Source organism: Chroicocephalus ridibundus, chromosome Z, assembly GCF_963924245.1.
Source record: "Chroicocephalus ridibundus chromosome Z, bChrRid1.1, whole genome shotgun sequence".
Classification (NCBI taxonomy): Eukaryota; Metazoa; Chordata; class Aves; order Charadriiformes; family Laridae; genus Chroicocephalus; species Chroicocephalus ridibundus.
The window spans coordinates 74561740-74581684 of NC_086316.1; the positions used below are offsets into that span (position 1 = coordinate 74561740).

A 19945-nucleotide genomic window follows, 5' to 3' on the forward strand; every position below is an offset into this window, starting at 1 on the left:
ATTTAGCAGTGCTTAACAATTTTAACTTTATTGGTAGCTGTTGATGCTGATTTTTGTGCTTTTTAAAGTCATTCCTCTATGCACACAGAGTCATGCACTCTGAAGGGCCAGATTTTCCTGCCTTAACACAAAGCATTAGAAATAATTTTTGTAGAAACATTAGAGCTTCTACCGAACATGTGCTCATGTGTACACACACACCCCCACACTCAGACAGTGCGCGGTCACTGTTCCACCTGGTGGGGGCAGGAAAGGAGAGAAGAATGGAAACCTGAAGTAGAGAAATGCACAGGGCAGGTTTGCTTCTCTGTGGCAGAAAGAAAAGCAATGACATTTCTTCCAGTCCCTGAAATGGTAAAAGGCTGGAAGCAGACAAATGCACAAGACTGGAGGAGATGCTTGTTTTTATTTTTATTATTAAAAGTAAACTTTTTTTTCATGACTGGCTTGGGGTTTGTTGTTTTTTTTGTTCTTTTTTTTTCCTTCAGTACAAGACTGCTTATTTGTCATATCCTTAATCAAGACATGGCTTAGCTAGCATTTTGTCCAAACTTTAAATGTACTCTGAAGCTCCTCCAAGGAGATTTTCAGTCTCTGTCTCTGCCTGTATCTGGGTAGGTCAGAGATCAGAGAAAGCTGACATTAAAACAATGCGTTAGCGTAACAGTCAGCTATATGAATTTGGCAGCTCATTCTGCACCACAGGAGGGGAAAAAAAATCACTGTAATACTACAACTTAAACTGTGCCTGACTGTTGGGTTTTTTGCTTGCTTTTTTAGGTGAAACATGGAACCCATTGAAGTTGCACTACCAACTACGAAATGTCCGTGAACGGTTAGCTAAAAATCTAGTGGAAAAAGGTGTACTGACAACAGAGAAACAGAACTTCCTTCTTTTTGACATGACTACACACCCTCTCACCAACAACAATATCAAACAGCGCCTCATCAAGAAAGTTCAAGAAGCAGTTCTTGACAAATGGGTGAACGACCCTCACCGCATGGACAAGCGCTTACTGGCACTTGTTTATTTAGCCCATGCTTCAGATGTTCTGGAGAACGCTTTTGCCCCCCTTTTGGATGAGCAGTATGATTTAGCCACAAAGAGAGTGCGGCAGCTTCTGGATTTAGACCCTGAGGTTGAATGTATGAAAGCCAACACGAGTGAGGTCCTGTGGGCTGTTGTAGCAGCTTTCACAAAATAACTGCATTCAGACTGAAGTGTTCTCTCTTCTTTCATGTAAACCAGTTGTTTCTCTTCTATTGACTATTCATGTTTTCTGTAATTTGTACCTTCTCACATGATGAGTCGGCTCTTGTTTAATGGGAATTATAAGTGCTGTATTCCCTCCTTCTCTGTGTATCTGTATACAGGATTCTGCTGGTACAAGAGACCTTCCTGTTTAAAAACAACAGAAAAAGGTTTTACTGCCATATTGGCATTCCATTTCCTATTCAGTTTGAGTTATCTGAAATACTTTGTTTAATCTATTTTTCATCTTATTGTTATTGAAGTGGTTTAACGTGGAAAGCACCTCAAGGAGGAAATGTGCATGCAGTTGGACCACTAGTCTCAGCTGACACAGATGTGTGCATGCATCAATACGTCTGCAGTACAATTCATAACAGATTAAAAAGGGCCTTTTTAAATCACCAAAGCTCCATGTTGAAGTGTCTATCAGGACATTTTATATACAGATGTTATTTCAATTATATCTAACAAAATTACTTTGAAAGCAAAAATGCCATTAAGCAGCTTTGTCAATAGTTCCTGTAAAATGCCCCATAAATTTTACTTTTCATGCAAGTCTCTTGCATTCTTATATTTTCATTAGAACGATAGCTGAGTCATAAGGCTAGCATAGAAAGGTCCAGTTGTTTCATAAACCAGTTTTGGGATGGGATACATTCCATTATATTGTGTATATATAGTTCAAATTGTATATTAACAACTGCCCCATCTGAGTATTTTGCAAGATCTACCTAGTTGTACACCTGGTGCCCCTTATTTGCTGTCAGCTGTTGCCATTCGATGGAAAGAAGGGCCTCCTGTAAAGAGCATGTATGTGAAAGCTGTTTGTTTCTGGTGTCTACAGAGTTTGCCATCCGGGTATTCTCAGTCTATGCATCGCCTTTAATAATTAGTGTATGGACAGAGGCCGCTTCCTAGCGTTGTTTGTACTTCTGCCCCCTGTACGGAAGAGGCTCGTGACCAGTACAATTCTTGAGTGCGGTTTTTAATTTTGTACACACATTGATGTTTGTCTCTTAAACCTCGTAATCTATTTTACACTTCAAAAACAAAAAGTCAGTCCTAGCAGGTGTTGCATGTAAATGGTTAACAAGTAATGACTGCAATTCAGATGATTAAGATTCTGTAATGGGACGCTCTGCTATATTGTATTTTTTATATACAATTATGCTGATTAGCACACTATTGTAAAAAAAAAAATAGAAAACGTTGGCTTTTTAAAATTTATTGCCTCTTTGCCACTGCTTGTTATCTCCCATTCGTTTCACAGTGTAAATATTATGCATTGAAAAAATTAAGCATTGATTTAATTTTTTTTTTCTCCATAACAATGCTGATTTATAGTGGGGCTTACAGGTGTTTAGAAACTTTCTTGGTTAATATTCAGAGCAAGAATACTAGATGGTGTATAACTGTAGAGTTGAAATTTAAGGGATCCCTTAATCTGTATACTAGCTTTTTACCTACAGTAAATAAACTATGATCTTGAAAGTGCCTGAAACAGAGCAAGCATGTCATTTTTATTTTTTGTTGCTAATTAGAAAGGTTTTAGTGCTTGACTGAAAGCTGTAGTTAATATCCTTCTTATTAGAAAGGGAGAGTTTATATTAAGTAGATCAAACTGACCTGATCAGTGGTGTCGCTCAGATCTGCAGGATTCGTGGCTGAGACTGAGTTAGCCTGTGAGCGTGCAGCTGCGCCTGCCACGGGCAGACCTCCTCTGTCTGGAGCACGACCATGCAGCCTCATCTGTGACTGGAATTACAGTTTTGCACTTCATTTTCAATCATTCAGATGCTTAAGTAGTTGACTTTAAAATACAACTTAAATTCGTCATACCTATATAACCTTTTTTTAATAAAGGTTTTTAAAATATGGTCCTTAACATTTAATGGCACACTGTTCGTTCAGTTCTTAAACGCTGTTTCTTTAGAAAAATGAAATGAAAAGTGTATTGTAAGATATTTCAAACTCTGGTTTACAAATAAAAAGACAAACAGTGTTCTCTCAGTTGTAAGATGCTGTGTTTAAAATCTTTGAGGAGCTTGGGCATGAACTGCGGACGTTTTCTTTCAAACGTTTCAAAACGTGATTGCTTTAAGTGGAGGAAAAGTGAAAGTTGCCGTGTTGCTCTTACATTTGGCAGCTTATAGAATACTTTCTTACTTGATAGTTTGTGCTAACTCTCTGCTTTCATTGTCTCTCATTCCCGTGATCTGTTCTCTCATTTTTTTTATTGCTCTTTGGGAGGAGAGAAAAGTAATTAGGTGGAAGGGCCAGAAAAATAGTGGAGTACTCAGGAGCAAGTTAAGTGCACAAAACTTTTAAAATGGCTTTAAAAATCTAAGCTACATGAAACATGCTTCAGACTGGAAGTAACTTTCATAGCCCCTTTTCTGTCCTCTTGTCTTCATTCTGTGAGTATTTTCCGTGTTCCTGCGGGTTTCATGTTAGGTTGTGGAGGATATTGGGTTTTTTTTACCATTATGGCCAACATGGTTTAAAAGAAGGCACTGTTTAATCCCCTCCAGAAAGAGGGTGGGTTTTTAACTTTCCTTCCCCGCCCCGCCCAGAAGATAATGGCCTACGGTATTTATCAGCTTTATTTTGCTTAAAGGTAGAAGCTCTGTCTGTTATAGGGGGAGTTTGTACTGGGTGTATCAAAAAAACTGTGGTGTAAGTAGTGATGGTGTTGTGAAGAGGGACAGTGTCTTCTGCTAGCCCAGCTGGCGTAAGCCTGGATGTGCAAGGGAAATAGATGAGCTTTTGGAGTCCTGAGTCCTGTGTTGTGCTTTAAAAAACACAAAGCCCCAGAAGTACTGCCAGACCTTGCGTCTAATGAGGAAGGTAAGTTTGGTAGGGACTGATTTAGCAAACTTCGTTGCTATTTCAGGTTCTAACAAAATGGTTAAACGTGGGAGACTGCTTTGTTCCGTTGAGATTCAGGTACCTTTCTTCCTATTAGCTGCTGCTGCAGCTCTCGGAGATCTGGGTTTAAGACACTTGGCTGCTCCAAGTCCTCAGCGTGCAATGGCTGCTTCAAGGGAAAACTGCCAGCCATAGCCTAACTTGAACGTGTACCTCAAGGAGGAACATACGTTACTGAGGGATGCATTCTTGTAAAACAAAATTTCAAGTTGGTGTCAAAACCAGAATTTTGAAAGTTAAATCCCCGAGCAGTATATATAGTTTTACAGTCCTTGAGATTTACATCCTCCTCTCCTGTGTTTCTAGGGATGATGTTATGGTGCTCCTGTGTGGGATGCTGATGAAACCTGTGTGCCATAGGTGATGCTTTCGAGGCGAAAGTTGCATAAATTGGCTGTAAAAGGCCGGTGACTGAGTGCTCACGTGTTCATGCCCATTTCTCCTACAAAGTGAAGATATGTATTAACTAATGTGTTCTCTGTGAACTGGACTGAATCTGTACTGAAACAAAATAAAGCACCCTTTCAAGCTAAAAGCTGCAAATTGTTACTGCGTATCACATGCGTGCAATACCTAAAGGAATTTTTTTTTTTTTTTTTCATTTGCTAAGTAATTTCCAGTTTTTTCCTGAGGCTCTGGTCTTCACCAGTTTGGGAAGTGGAACTTTAAGATTTCCATCAAAGCCTTGGTTCTGCCTCAGCTGGGCTTCGCGCACTTCATGTGGTCAAAGCCTGTTAGGTCCCAGTTTTCCCTATTGTCCATCTGTCTTTCTATGTGGAAGGGGGTTTCCAGCTTCAGAGAAGTACAAGTTTCTTGAAAAAGCAACTCATTTGTTCTGCGGTAATGCTTAACGTATACAACTGTTTAATTACGCAGGAAACGAGATGCTGTCAAGTGCTTTGCAAGTGCCCAACACAAAGTGGGATTTCAGGTGTGTGTAGGAGGTGGCCTTCTCGGTTAAGGGAGGAGGATCTTTGGATGGGGAAGAAGCATGGTCAGACCTGCTGCCCATGTTAATCTCCGAGTGAGATCTGTGGTTTCCTCCCATTGGGTCTTGTTTTCTCCTGCCTTACAAAGCAGCAGCACGAAGCCCGTGAAAAGCTGACGGTAGGAAATGCCTTCTGACTCAGGAGGAGAAAGTTTCTGTAGACACAGTGAGAAGAAGAGCTGGTTCCTAAGACAACAGAAGAGAATAGGGGAAGAAATGGTGATGAGTTTGTACTTTGGCTTTCCACCCCACACCTTTCTGTACTTCCCAACAACTCACTGTTTCAGCTTTCTTCTCTCTTGACTTTGGCCCCTGGTCTTCTCTTTCTTCTGTTTTGCCTGTTGCTTGGTGACTTCCTCTTTCATGCTCATGAAGGAGTTGCACTGATTTCCAAGAGTGTTTCCACTCCTGCCTTTTTACTACTAACCTTTTTTTTGCTTTCAGTTTTATGGTCGGCTCAAGCGAGACTCTCCATTACCCAGTCCTCCGAGTCGCTTTCCCCTCTGCCTTGATCCCCTGACGATGCCTCGAGGAACCTCCCCTTCTTCAGCAAACACCTTGGTCAATGCCAGCTGCCTCAGTGGCTCAACTCAAGCAGCTGTCTGCCTTCTGCAGCTTGTAACACGTGGTTTGTTAAGGTGGACACATCTGATGCTAACTTACCTTGAAACTGCTCTTTGCCTGCATCAAAAGCAAGCTGTTGTCCATGCAGCAGGGAGCACTTGCAGCTGAGGATCGTGATTTTTGCCAGTTCTCTCATGTAAGTGGGTCTTCATCCTAAACCAGTCCTCTAAGGACTTGCTGTCTCACTCCAGCTTTTCCTACAGCGAGAGCATTATATACAAGAGCAGTTTTCCCTTTTGGGGGTCTCTGCTTGTTAAAAAAGAGTTGAGTTTGTGTTGCAGCTCAAAAAAGCATCTTCTTTATTTGGCTATTTATTTTTTGTGGAAGTTGTAGACATTCAAACTATTTGGAAGATTTCTTCTATTTAATTTGATTAAAAGGGTCAAGTGGGAGAAGAAAGAGACACAGATATAATGTGATCATGTAAGCTGTTTTCCTGGCAAAATAGAGGAAAATATTTTAGTGTTTCATTTTTGCTTTCTTGACTCCCAGTACACCATTCAGTTCTTTCCCATCTAGTGCATCTGACGTCTGCTCAGAAAGGATTTGCCGTTACCTAATGCACTAGTCCTTCAGGATTTATCATCTGTTGCCCCTTCCTTTTGTACGTCTATTCAAATCTTTGATTTTTTTTTTCTCCCTTTGCCCTGGGATTGATCTTGAAGGGTGGGTGTTAGGAGAAAACTTTGGTGGTTGTAAAGTGAAATGACAGGCAGTTCGTAAGCTTTCTTTGCCACTGCCAGGGCGTCTTTGTAGGTACTTCTTTGTTTCCCGTCTGTTCAAATGAAACCAGATCATGTCTCAACCAGCTTTTAAAATCCTGCTCTGACTCCCTAAGCTCCTGAAGACCTTTGGTCGCTTCTGAAAATAAGATTTAGCTAAGTCATGTATAAGTTTTGCAATGCTAAGCAGAACAACACCTACACACCATTAAAAATCTCAGGCCTTGTATTCAGAGGACTTGCAGAAGGAATTTAGCAAAACCAGATCGTTTCTCTAAGCAGCAATCTCGCAGGAGCGCCCCCCGCCCCCAGCTGTGACAGTAAGCAGAGCCCTTGATGGAGAAGTCATGCTGGTGCCTGAAAAAGAATTGGTCCAAGGGAGCTTCCTCCCCTGGAAAGGTCCGAGATTCCTGAGGCCATTAATCTTATGCAATGCTCTTAATGACATTTTGAAAATATCTTGTATGGATACATGCTTCATTACCGTTTCCCCCCCTGGTGAAACTGAAATTGGTCACGGGCCAAAGTCTAGGAAGACTCGGTGCCTCTCGGGTGGTGTGGGAGCCGCTCTCCACCCAGGCGGGACATGAGCTCTCCTAGCCGTGACAGACCTGAGCATCTTCCCCTGGAGGCTGCTCTCCTAGAGATCCCACCCCCTGCGTGCCAAGGAGACCTTTGGGGTTGGGGAGTTTTCTCTGAGCGCGGCAGAGGAGAGCGGAGAGCTGAGCGTGGAGGGGCCTGGCCCGTGCCCACCTGCCAATACGCTGCACATGTGCCCGTGCCTGCATGGGAGAGGAACAGCCGGCTGCCCACAAAGGCTTCAGTCATCCGGGAAAACACCACGTCGTGCGGGTGAGCGGTTGTGCTTGAAACAAGGGAGTGCGTGCGACCTTCCCTAAGCTGGAATATGTACAAATAAAACAGGCCCGAAATAAAATGCAATTATAAACACATTTGGAATAACAACTGAGGTCTGTTTGTTGGATACGTTGCAAACAGGAAATGGAGCTAAATTCAGTGCATTAATAAATGCCTTGCTGCAAATATGTTGCCTGATGTTAGGCCCTAGCTAATGAGAGCTTCCTTCTGAGATCCAGCTGAAGATTTACACGCATTTTAATAGACCCAAATCTGAGACACTCGGCCAAAGGCATACAGAATCCCTTCTGCGCAAGCAGCCCTGACACGCAGGGGAATTTGTACACAGCATTTATAGACATTTAAACTAACTTCTTATATTTTCCATTAAGAGGAAGCAAAACAGTCTTTTGATTGTACTATAGTAGCCTCTTTTTTTTTTAATTCTTTCTTCCGTAGGGAATGGGCAGGACCTGCTGCCAAGATCACATATGGCTGACAGTCAGCACAAGGGTTAAGGATTTGTGAGCCATGAACAGCAGAAATGTCTGGCACGTTTTCATTTACTCTGCACAGCGATGGAGAGGAGCGACCATTACTGCAGCCTTAATTGAAGCGTATCTTCAGAAGGTAATGGCTTAGAAGATAGCTAGAGGTACGAGCAAGTTGGTGACTATCCTGCTCTTAGCGTGTCTTGCAGGTTGTGCTCGCCAGAGGCACAGAAAGGAGTTCAGAAAGCTGAAGAGTTCAGCCCGTGGGGTTACAGTAACGAGTGGGGTTTGAGTCTGCTTGGTCCTCAGCTCTTCGGTTGTACAGTCAAATGAGTCCCAGCTCTCCCACATCGGTGTCTCTGAGCTGCTCAGGGCTTTGCAGATTTGCCGCTTGCCGGTTTCAGATGTGCAGCCAACTGTCAAGGCTGCCCGGGAAGCTCCTCTGTTCCCAGGCTCGTCTCCTCTCCAGAGGTTAGGAGCCCCATGCCCGTAGGCTTCCCACACTCAGCACTGAAGATCTAGAGGATTCACAAGGAAGCTGCACGTATGCTGTTTCCAGATGAGGCAGCCCGTAGTGAACACCATGGGTCTACCAGCAAGCGTGGGAGACAACTCAGTGACATGAAATACGGGAAAACGCTGATGTACTCTTCTTTGCCTGCACCAGAGCTCGGTGTGTCCCCCAGCAGCTTTGGATGGAGGAGGGCAGCCAGCAGCAGGGACTGCTCAGAGAGCCTGGATGTACACAAATCCATAAGGCTGGAGGGGATTCACCCCAAGGGGCTGAGAGTGACAGTGAGCTTCAGTAAGGAAAAATCACGGTGACTTGGGGAAGTCCCGGGGGTCTGGGCCAGTGCTGTGCCCATCTTTGAAATGGAGAACATGGTACAGTCAGCCTTGTCTAAGTCCCAGGCAAGTGCAGGAAGCACAACCTCTTGGGTCCACTTCCAAACATGTAACAGGGCAGGAAGGTAGCAGGGAATGGTCAAAGATTGATGAAGTGCAAATTGGGCCTGACCAACAAAACTGCCTTCTGTGATGAAATGTCTGGCTATGGGGAAGGTGCGGGGGGCAGTGCATATAAGACTACTTGGCTTCAGGAAAGCTTTCAACACCGTCTCTACAGCATTCTTGGAAAGAAGCTGTGGAAGTATGGGATGGAAGATTGGACTGTTATGTGATGTGAAAATTGGCTGGACCACTGGGTTCCAGTAGTAGACTGGGGCTAATATTGTTCAGTAGCATCATCAGCCACCTGCATGGAAAGACAAGATGCATCCTCACTGTGAATGGTAAGTTAGGGGAGGGTGGTTGACATGCTAAACGGAAGAGCTTCAGTTCAGAGCGACTCAGAGACACTGGGACAAGAGACACTTGAGGAAATTCAGCAACGAGAAGTGTGGAGTCCTGTGTCTGGGGTAGAAAAAAACCCCAATGTACTGGTGCAGGCTGGGAGCCAAGTGGGAGTGTCACTGCTGGAAAGAACATGGACCGTGTTGAATGTGAGCCACCAGGACACTGACATCACAATATGAAGGTGGCGAGCAGCACTTTGAGGCAAGTTGTTAGTCCCCTCGTCTGCACACTGGAGATCTCATCCACACCAGCAATACCGTGTCCAGCTTCAGGTCCCGTGGATGCTGAGGAAACAGGGTCCCAGCAAAGGGCTATCAGGATGGTCATGGGCCTGGGGGACATGGCCTACAAGAAGAGGTTGAGGGAGCTAGGATTATTTAATCTAGGGAAGGGAAGGCCTAGGGGTCCACAATTACTTGGGGGGGCGAGGTGTGGAGTTACAAAAATAATAGGGACCAACCAATCTCAGTAACAACCAATAATACACAAGTTGGTGATAGCATCAAACTGCACCTTTGGAGTTTCAATTTGGACTTTAGGAAAATTTCTTCACTGGGAGGGTGGTGCAGCCCTGGGACAGACTAATCAGAGGCGTTGTGGTATCTCCATCCTTGGAGGTCTTACACTCTTGTCTAGACAAAGCCACAGCTGACCGGATCCAGTGCTGGCAAAAACCCCGCACCAAGTGGGAGGTTGAGCTGGATGACCTCCAAAGGTCCTTCTCAGCTAGTATTTCTGTAATCCTGTGATCAGCTTCATCGCTTTGACTGTGACTGCTAAGTCAGATACTCCCAAGCTTCCCGCTCAACGCTCAAATAGCAGAGGGAGAGACTGGGAAATAGAAGGTGGTCTGCTCTTGTTTCCCTTGAGCAGAAGAAAAGCAGTCCTCACAATATTATTCAGCTTTGTGCTGAATGACCCAAAATTGTACCTGTGCTAGAAACATTATTCAGTTTTTTTCATGGAACTAGATTTAGATACAAATTTTGCATGTCTTATTTGACTGGTAGACTAGAGATATTGCCAGCCAAACTGCCAGAATCAACATTTCTTTTGCAAGATGATGTCGACATCAGGTGGATAATGCAACACAGTGGTCTCGTCCAGGCAGCAAACCCCAAGCAAGGCACCGGACCTGCCTCTGGCGCGGCATGGGGGATGTGGGGAGGGGGAGAAGCTCTGCACCTCTGTCCACTGCTGTCGGAATAGCGTGGGCTGAGAAGTTTTTTGAGCTTGTGCAAAATCATGCAAGTCCAAGGCTGTTATTTATAAAGTTGTTTCAGTACTTCAGGCATTAAGGAAAAGACCCTTATTGTGGGTACTTCTGTTAAACCAAAGGAGGTAAGAAAATATTTTGCAAAACCATGAATTTTCAGCAAATGCGTAGACCTGCCACTTCAAGGACAGGATTACATTTCCGCCCCTGCCTTTCCTAATTAATACCCGCCCATACTTATGAATGAATATCAAGGAACTTAGTGGTGCGGCGTGCACTCGTGCTCCCTGCAGGGATCTCTCCTACTGTACCAGTCTGCACAGTAAGAGACTCTCTCATTTACACCATGGCATTCAGCGTAGGTTCTTGTCATCTCTCATTTTTCAACTCAATCTCATTTAAGTCCAATAAACAAATTGCCACCTCCATTCAACCTTCCTTAGGAAGAGAAAAAGGCTAATGTCCCTCCAGAAATGAACAGCCAGAGCACCTACTGAAAACGGCCTTTTGTTAATCCACTGTAAGGAGAAACATCAGCAGCCAGGATCATTTACAGAAAATCAACTGAAAAAAAGGAGTCAAAAAGCAAAACTCAGCTGCAATCCCAGTTTGCTAAAGAGTTGGACTCATATCATAAATTGTGGTAATTGTTTTTTAATTTAATTAAGTGTGCACATAGCAATGTAATCTAAAAGCATGTAGGCGTTTTAGTTTTCTTTAGAAACTACCCACCACTTTCAGTCTTGCTGTCTGTCTGCTTTGAGTCACAGGGGACGTGAAGCCAACCTTTTCTGAAGAGCATCGAGATCTTTTGAAAAAGAAAGGGGAAGTTTTAAAGCAGGTGTGCCATGTTAACATAAAGAATAATTTACAGCTGCTCCTAGAGACTGGGTCTTGGGGCACACAGTGGGATGCACCGGAGGCAGGAGGGAGCGGAAAGAAAGGGATGGAGCTGTGAGCTGAGCCCACCGACAGCACAGGCCGACCCCAGTGAGCAGGAAACCAACGGCTCTGCAAGCGCTTGTTGCCTTTGGAAGTCAGTTTGTTCTTTTACTGCCTTTCTTTATGTGGATGCGAGGTCTCTTATCACCGACCAGCTTTTATCACAGGACAGACCATGTGTGTGTATCAGTAAGCACTGAACATTCTTCAGTAAGTATCTAACGTTCATGTTGCTGAATTCTCTAATGTGTGAGCTGGGCTTCTTAAGTTTTTACATAGAATACACCTTACTTTGGTGCCTCGTAGTTCTAGGACAGAAGGGACAATTCTTGGTCTCTAGGACTGAAGGGACAATTCTTGGTCTCCTGTCTGTGCTTTCTCTAAATAAATGACTTACTTTGCTTTCTTGTTAGCTTTCCTTCATGACTTGCATTCTACAGTTCTTAAAACAAACAAACAAACAAACAAGCACAACACCAAACAACCCCCCAAAACCCCTAACATGCATAGTCTAGTCTAACATGTTTGACTACCATGCAAGTCAAACATTCCGAGTTGTGAAGAGTCACTGTGATATTTCTACTGGTCTACGCCGTATCATTTGCCTTGCTCTGAAATGGCTAAGTTTCTCCTTGCAGCTCCATGATCTCGTGAAGTGGCTGTTAATGAAGGTGACTTTGAAGGTGAGGAGAGACTGCTAGCAAACCTAGTCCGGTCTCCTGACCAAAAGCTGTAGCAGTTTCCCACTGTGCATCATGGGTTCTGGCTAAATCAGAATTTCTGGTGAGACATCCAGCCTTGATGTGAGGATAACAAGAGACGGGAAGCCTTATGCTTCTTTTTCATGCTTCGCTAGCTTTATTTGGGTGAGGTTAACCTGGTGCTGATACTGTGCAAGTGTCCTACATTTCTAAGGCTGGTGTCCTGACTGTAACTCCCAGCTGTTATATTGTGATATTTTCCCTCTGAAGATGCATTTACACCATAACTAAGTCACCTCACAACGTCTTCAAAGACTGACTGAACCACTTAAACTCCTTACGGGCATATCAGTACAGAAGAGCACAGACATTCTCTTGGCACAATTATACCAGTAAAATAAAGTGCCAGGCACCAACAGAGCTCCCCACAAGGGCACTGTTGTTTTGGGACAGAAGTAGGTTTTCTTTTCCTTTTCCTTTAAACTCCTTCCAAAAGGATCTTGGAAGGTCTCCCAGTGTTCTCTGCTGCCCAGGGGAGGATTTGGAGGTGGGCGAGGAGCACCTGAGCCTTTGCAGCAGCTTCACCCTAACCACCACGTGTAAATCAGGAGATGCCCTAGGTCTGTGACCCTCTTGGCTGTGGGACGTGAGCTTTCACGAGGGCTAATGAAAGCTCATGACAGTCCCCAGCACTCCTTATCCTTTTAGGCAAGCCCAGCAGCCCAAGCCCTGCTGAGACCCAACTTGGCTCTCGTAGCCCATGAGACTCATGAATTGAATGGATATAACATTTTTAAAAAATCATTTATACAGAATAGCAGTTTCAGATTTAAAACTCAAGGATAGAGTTGCCTAAGAGGTTTGGGTTTTGGTTTTTTTTCAAGTGGAGAGCAGCCTGAATACAAAGGCATGAAAGTTCACTGGAGCCTGTTTCAGCCTGTAAGTGGGTCACAAGATGCTGAAGCGTTGAGCAAAATAACACCCACACAAATCAAATAAAAGGGGAGCTAACCTGTATTTAAAAAGAACAAACTTTCTGGATGCCTTAGTCATAGAAACCTTAGCCATGAAAAATTCAAGACACCGAGCACTTAGTGGAGAAATGGCCGCAGAGGATGCCTCCAAACCTAGGCACAAAATTATCAGACTGACATTAGTAGTTAAATCACCTCCCCTCAATGCTCCAGGGACCTGGGATGCATGCAGTTTCCATCAAAAATAATGAAATTCATGAGTATGAACCCTGGAAGCAGTGTCTAGTGAGGGCTTTAGGGGAGAAAATCTTACCAAAATATCTCATACAGAAGTTGGCCTTAAAAAAATCCAAACAAAACCAAACCAGCCCAAACAAACTCTCAAAAAAAAAAACTTGACGAGTGGGGGAGCAGGTAGAACTGTGTGAAACCCTGTGCGGTGACCAACCAGCTGACGCTGCTGAAAGACGGATGCTGCTGCGGAGAGCGTTGCTAAGCTGAGCGGAGTCGTAATCTAAATAGCTTGAGAGCCTGCTCGGAGGTTTTATCTTTGCTGCTGGTAATTACAGCACAGCCCCAACCAGCACCGCGGTTTGTCTGTAATTACCGTGGGCCTACAGGGTTCCTATAGGAAGTTTTACATATTCCGGTGACTGGGTCTGGCTGCTGAGAGGCTGTAGGCAGGCAGACAGCTGTGGGTGTGCGGGGCTGAGCGGCGTGGAAGGACAGGGATTGGTCTCCGGAACTTGTCTGCTTGCCAGGAGTAAGGCTGGAATGAGGATGCTGGACGGGAAGGAAGAGATGACGGGAGGTGGAGAGCCGAGCCCCATCCCAAATACCTGGAGGGGTTAGTTAATAAGATAACGGACCCTTCAGCCTTCTCCTTACCGGGGACGGCTGTGGGTAAACCCTTGGCAAGCCTGTCCCGGCCTTGCACCCTTTGCTTGTGCTGCCCGTCTTGTGCAGATGCCTGTGGTCTCCCCATCGGTATTTTCCCCATCCGCGCTGCCCGGGGAGAGGGGGACCGGCTGCCTCCAGCTGTTGTGTGGCAGGACAGCTGTTGGGCTGGGTCTTTCCTCTGTTACTGCTCTTTGTCTTACCGACGGAGACGGGATTGTGCCACAGCGGTCGATCTGGGCTCTGCCTGACGTCTCGTCCCTGGAGTGAGCTCCCCTACTTGAGCCGAGCTTGGCTTTCTCTGAACAGACCTGCTGAGCCCCTCTTTACCCATGTGGCAGCGGGAGGTGAACCAGAGCGGTGAGTCGCTCAGCTTTAACTTACCTCTGCTTCTCTGCTGGGAAATGGAGGTACCTGGCGATAATGCAGTTACTCTTCTGCTCCAGGCTTGGCCTGTCATCGTCCTGCAGTTTCCTGGTGAAAGACAAGAGACGTGTGATCTCTCCTCCTGTACAAATGCACTGTACCTGGGCACATTTATGGGCTTCTGGGAAAACTGTCCTCCCATCAGCACTACCTCTGATTTTTTTTAATTTTATTTTTTTTTCTTAATTGACAGTAAAAACCAGAATGGAATAATTTCACAGTGAATATGGTAACAACTCTACATATGAAGCAGCAGGAATGTAAGGTTATTTGCACCTATTGTAATGTTCTGCATGCAATGTCCTGGCAACAAAAGTGTCCCTTCCTCGGAGAGAGGGTTTCCCCTCATCTGTTTGAGCCTGAGTTTCAATGTGCCCTGATGCAGCAGCCCATGAGCGAACTGAGGACGACGGCCCCCCACCTGCACCATCCAAATCCCTGCACACGGACCAGGGTACAGACTGGCTAAAGAGGAGGATGTTTTGTATCCAAAACTTGGGACACCAAAAGGAAAACCAACAACACATTATAGAAATGTTTTCTGCGTTTGTCAAAATAGCCTCGCGTTTGGCATCAGTTTACGGTCAATGCTTTCATGGTCCCACAATGAAGGAAGGATGGGTGACCACGAAAGTGCAATTAGTGGGGCTTTTCTCATCAAGCTGCAGTTCAGGTCTGCTTTTGGATGCTGATGAGAGCACAAAATACCTTTATTGCCTATAAATACAGAGCCTGAAATCTGTAGGAAGCCCACTTTACCAGCTGAAAACCCACTTTAGGAAGAAAACTAAAACTCTTGACCTTGAAATAGCTTCCAAATTCTAAAAGCAGCACATCTAGCTAGCTAGCTGCCTTAGTTACAGACATTAATCACTGCTGTATTTTACACAGCATGTAAAATTTAAGTAATAGAATCACTGTCCCCTTCGCCTTATTTGCAACTAAAAGCTGATAAATAGAAGCACTGACCTCAGCTGGTCGATTTAACCCAATGAGTCATGGTCTTGGGGCCACATATGCTTCCTCTGCTAATATTCTTGTTCCTATTTATTTTTTTAAAGTGCGCTAGCATGCTGTGTACCACAGAATAGCTTCTCTAATGGGCAATTCCAGAAATAGAAATATCCCATTAGTTCCCTCTCCTTTGTCAGGGTTTCACAGTCACCGCTTATTCTATAGAGAGCCGCAGCATCTCAAAGGGACGAGGGCAGGAGTGCTGCTGGGAGAGACGGAGGATGGGCAGAGTTAGGCTGCCGAGCAGTGAATTCCTCTTGAAGTTCTCCATCTGAGAAGCGCCCTGGTATCCACTTGCTTCTTTCATTACAGGCAGCTAAGCTGTAGAGAAAATGCAGCAAACGTGGGTTCCTCCACTTCAGCTGCTCTGGGTAGCTAAGGACATGCTGCAACAGAGGGATCTGCCCACAGCAATAGCTTTGGTACTGCTCTTGGTGAGATTTTCTCTGCAAAAGGCTGGCTTTTTTGCCACAGCTGGACCATAGAGATAACTGAATCACAGTCAGTACAATCTTTCAGTTGGGGTGTTGGACCCCAGCAGACCAATTGCCTTGGACTGGGGTCCCTCAGGGCTGGACACTGTGCAGAAATACAGAGTGGAAGGCCAAGAAGGAGGTGGCCAAGAAGGCCAATAGCATCCTGGCCTGTATCAGAAATAGTGTGGCCAGCAGGACTAGGGAGGTGATTATCCCCCTGTACTGGGCACTGGTGAGGCCCCGCCTTGAGTGCTGTCTCCAGGCTTGGGCCCCTCACTACAAGACAGACATTGAGGTGCTGGAGAGTGTCCAGAGAAGGGCAACGAAGCTGCTGAGGGGTCTGGAGCACAAGTCTTACGAGGAGCAGCAGAGGGAGCTGGGGTTGTGTAATCTGGAGAAAAGGAGGCTGAGGGGAGACCTTATCGCTCTCTACAACTGCCTGAAAGGAGGGTGTAGTGAGGTGGGGGTTGATCTCTTTACCCCCTTAGCAAGTGATAGGACAAGAGGAGATGGCCTCAAGTGGCACCGGGGAGGTTTACATTGGATATTAGGAAAAATTTCTTCACCAAAAGGGTTGTCAAGCATTGGAACAGGCTGCCCAGGGAGGTGGTGGAGTCACCATCCCTGGAGGTACTTAAAAGATGTGTAGACAGGGCAGTTAAGGACATGGTTTAGTGGTGGACTTGGCAGTGCTAGGTTAACAGTTGGACTTGATGATCTTAAGGATCTTTTCCAACCTAAACAATTCTATGAATTCTATGAAAAGCCCTCTTACTCTCCCAGCCAGAAGTTGTTTGCAACTCAACTTACTAACTTTGCAAGTTAATATTCACATGTATAATATTTAAATGAATGCCAGTTGACGTCATCACCATATCTAAGTGATCTAAGTGTTGATCTAAGCTGGTGAATCATGGTCTTGGGGCCATGTGTGCTTTCTCCAACACCATTCAGATGGATACAGGCAGGAATGACTGTACAGGGAAAGGATGAGACAAGGCTGGGCAGAGATGGGTGGCCATACAGGTGCCCCACAGCAGATGGGATGCCAGGGTAAGAAGGGATGCGAAGGAGGACTATGGCACTTTGCAGATCACTCTGTTGAGGAGCATCAAGGAGAGAAATACCAAAGTGACTGATGGAAGGTGTCAGATGTGGGTCTACCAGTATGTAATCTGGCACCGTCAGAAATGGCGTTTTGCTCAATGACCTCCCACCAACCCTGTAATTATGACCTCAAAAATACTGCAATCAGTATTGCTATCAAATGTTGTATCCGTAACCAGACATGGACCAGTGGCCTCCATGCAGGCAGGAACCTCTCTGCTTTGCAAGACAAAGACTTTGCAGAGCCCAGACTGTCACACAAGGCACTGAAGGCCATGGCTTTCACCAGCCCACGGATGCTCCCATGCAGATCTGGCCCCTTGTAAAAAAGACCTGATGGGGGCTGTTTCTCTGATGGCCTCCAGTTGAGAAACCAACTGAGAGGCAGGTGGCTCCTGTGCCTCTGCTCCATCCCCAGCTCACAAAGTGGGCATGTGGGACATGGCCTGGGAGCTTACATGGCTGCATTGCCTTTTCCTCTCCTGTGGTGCCAGTGGGGAGCGGTGGGTTTGCCCCTGCAACCCTTTGGCCCTGGTACCATTTCAGATTGCAAATTGGCTATGAAGTATTAAAAAAAAAAAAAAAAAAAAAATGAAGTAAAAGCCTTTGGCTGCCTGCATAACAGCCCCTTGTATAACACAAGCAACACTTAGACCTCTTTGATATTCATGGTGTTTATGGCACTTGCACTTCTTTCCTTCAAGCAAAAGTAACTCAAAATCAGGCTAGGCCTTCCATTAAACCCGACGGATTCATGGTAAGGAGAAGGCTCGTTCATCTACTTCTCTTGGAAAGAAATAGGAGTGTAAACAGATATAGTGCTGACTCACTTCCATGTGCCAATTCACCAGGCTGGAGAGTGTAAAGGGCTGCTAATTCTGGCCCTTAGCCGGATCCTCCTCTCTTCAGGCACATCTCCATTCCTCCCCTGCTCGGGTCTCCGGATGGTAATTCTCTGCCTTCTCACTCATTAATGTCACTGAAGTGGGATTTATATGGGGGATATTTAGCAGAATTGCATTAGTATTTGACATTTCAGCTCTTGGAAGTTTTCAATGATGTTATTTGCAAGGACGTTTTTTATCGCTGTAAATTGCAATTCTTCAGGAGCAGTGTAGCAGTTTAATTTTCTAGGTCTGTCTCTTTGTCTCTCCCTCTCTATCAGGATTTCTGATGATTTATTTGGTTCACTGGTCCTTTGGATTTCTTATGCTTGTTACAATGCACCTGTGTCTCAATGACACAGAAGAATGTTCATTTGAAGTAACAGCTCTGGCTCGCAGTGCTTTGGATTTGATACAAAAATAGAACTGCGTAGAAAACTTTTTTATTAGCTTTTTCTGAAATTCTAGACCCCAGGTAGTTCAAGCTGAATAACAGAATGTTTTACTTAAAAAGGAAACGAAATATTAGTTGCTTGAAATGACCACTGAAGGCAGGTTTGGGAGCACTTATGAGGGACTTCTGCTGCTCCACAAGACTTCACATCACATGCTCTGAGGATGACAAAAATTCAAGTGTGCAGCTTTTTCCATTAGCCAATTTGTACTTTGTTAGCTTTGGATATCTCTCTCTCTCTTTTTTTTTTTTTTTTTTTTTACTGCCTAAGTACAAGAAATACAAAAGGAACTATTACAGTGCAAAAACCTAAATGAAAAGATGTTCAGAAAAGGCTGCTGTGTCTGTGCAAGGGGTGTGTGATAAAGAAATACTAACTGCAGCCCAGGCAAGTAGTGGTGGGTTTGCGTTTTTTTTGCAGAAAATTCTTCTGATGAAGAATTTCCAAGTGTAACAAATACAATTTGCAGAGAAACCCCAACAATTCTAGGAACAAAGAAAAGGATGCTGCACACACAACAGTGGTAAAAACCGACAGATTAAACTAAGAAGTCTCTCCTGAACACCAGATCTCTGTATGCAGTGTCACAGAGACATTCATGATCCACAAAGACACTCTGACAGTGCACTTCATTTTTGCCTTGCCCTCATCTAACAAGATTATTTTGCCTTTCTTTAGCACTTTACATCTGAGATTCCAAATGTCTTGGAAAGCACCTGCCATATGGACCCTGTCTAGATAAAGATGTATTTTTTGTCCTTATTTGACATGGTAGAATATTAAGACATCGAGTTATAGAAAATTCAAAAACCTGTTGAGTGAGAGCTGCCTTTGAAAACAGTACATCCCTTTCAGAGCTGCTTGAATTTCCAGAGAAATCACTGCCGTTGTGAGCAAAAGGATTAAAATATCTCTTCCTTTCTTTTTTTTTTTCCAAGTTTGGAAATACAGTTACTGGCAGATGGGCTGCGGTGCTCAGCGCTCATTCAAACAGTACCGAAATATTAGGAATTTCTGCCCATGTGTGCAGACACACACAGACCCACATGCACACACAGAAACAATTCCAGGCAGAGTTTTAACATAATTTTCAAATCAAAGCATACTTGAAGGCAGACGCCAGACCAGATCCAAGCTAAATTTGTAGGCTGAGCTCATCAGATGAGTGGTACTATCTGACTGCAAAAGATTATAACGATTAACATGTGTGACAAGTGGTTTATTGAACAAAGAGTAGGCTGTTTATGGGCTTTGTCTGCAGCAAGTGCTTCCCGCTCCTGTGAGGAGAGGACATCAGGCTGGTGGGTTGCGCTATGAAACCGGGCTGATGCCTTGGTTCTGGTGGACCATGAAGGCGGCCGTGTTGGGGAAAGCAGGAGCGACGCCAGGACCTGGGAGTAGGGCAGTGCCGGCAGCTGGCCAGCTGTTGGGCAGTGCTTCCACAAGACTTGGCTAGTCTCTTAAAACACTTCTCTTTGCGCAGGCCTTGATTAATGTAATACTGATTAGGCACTGACTCTGCTATTTGTGCATTAAGGTTGTGGACATTCCCCTGGCGACGGATTGCTTTGGCAACGCTCAAGCAGGACTTGGTATCTATTGCACAGTTATTTTATAACTCCCTTGCTGCCAGT

General features: G+C 44.8%; 2 protein-coding genes across 2 annotated transcripts in view; one reads left to right on the forward strand and one right to left on the reverse strand.

The window, feature by feature from the left end:
• The window catches only part of GOLPH3 (golgi phosphoprotein 3), a 40893-nt gene extending 36185 nt beyond the window's left edge, over positions 1–4708 (forward strand). Inside the window, exon 4 of the mRNA XM_063320310.1 lies at positions 781–4708. Within this exon, the coding sequence (XP_063176380.1) occupies positions 781–1205 (425 nt within the window). The 3' untranslated portion in view covers positions 1206–4708. The remainder of the gene's footprint in view (positions 1–780) is intronic.
• The window catches only part of TARS1 (threonyl-tRNA synthetase 1), a 533465-nt gene that overhangs the window by 492022 nt on the left and 21498 nt on the right, over positions 1–19945 (reverse strand). The window lies entirely within an intron of this gene.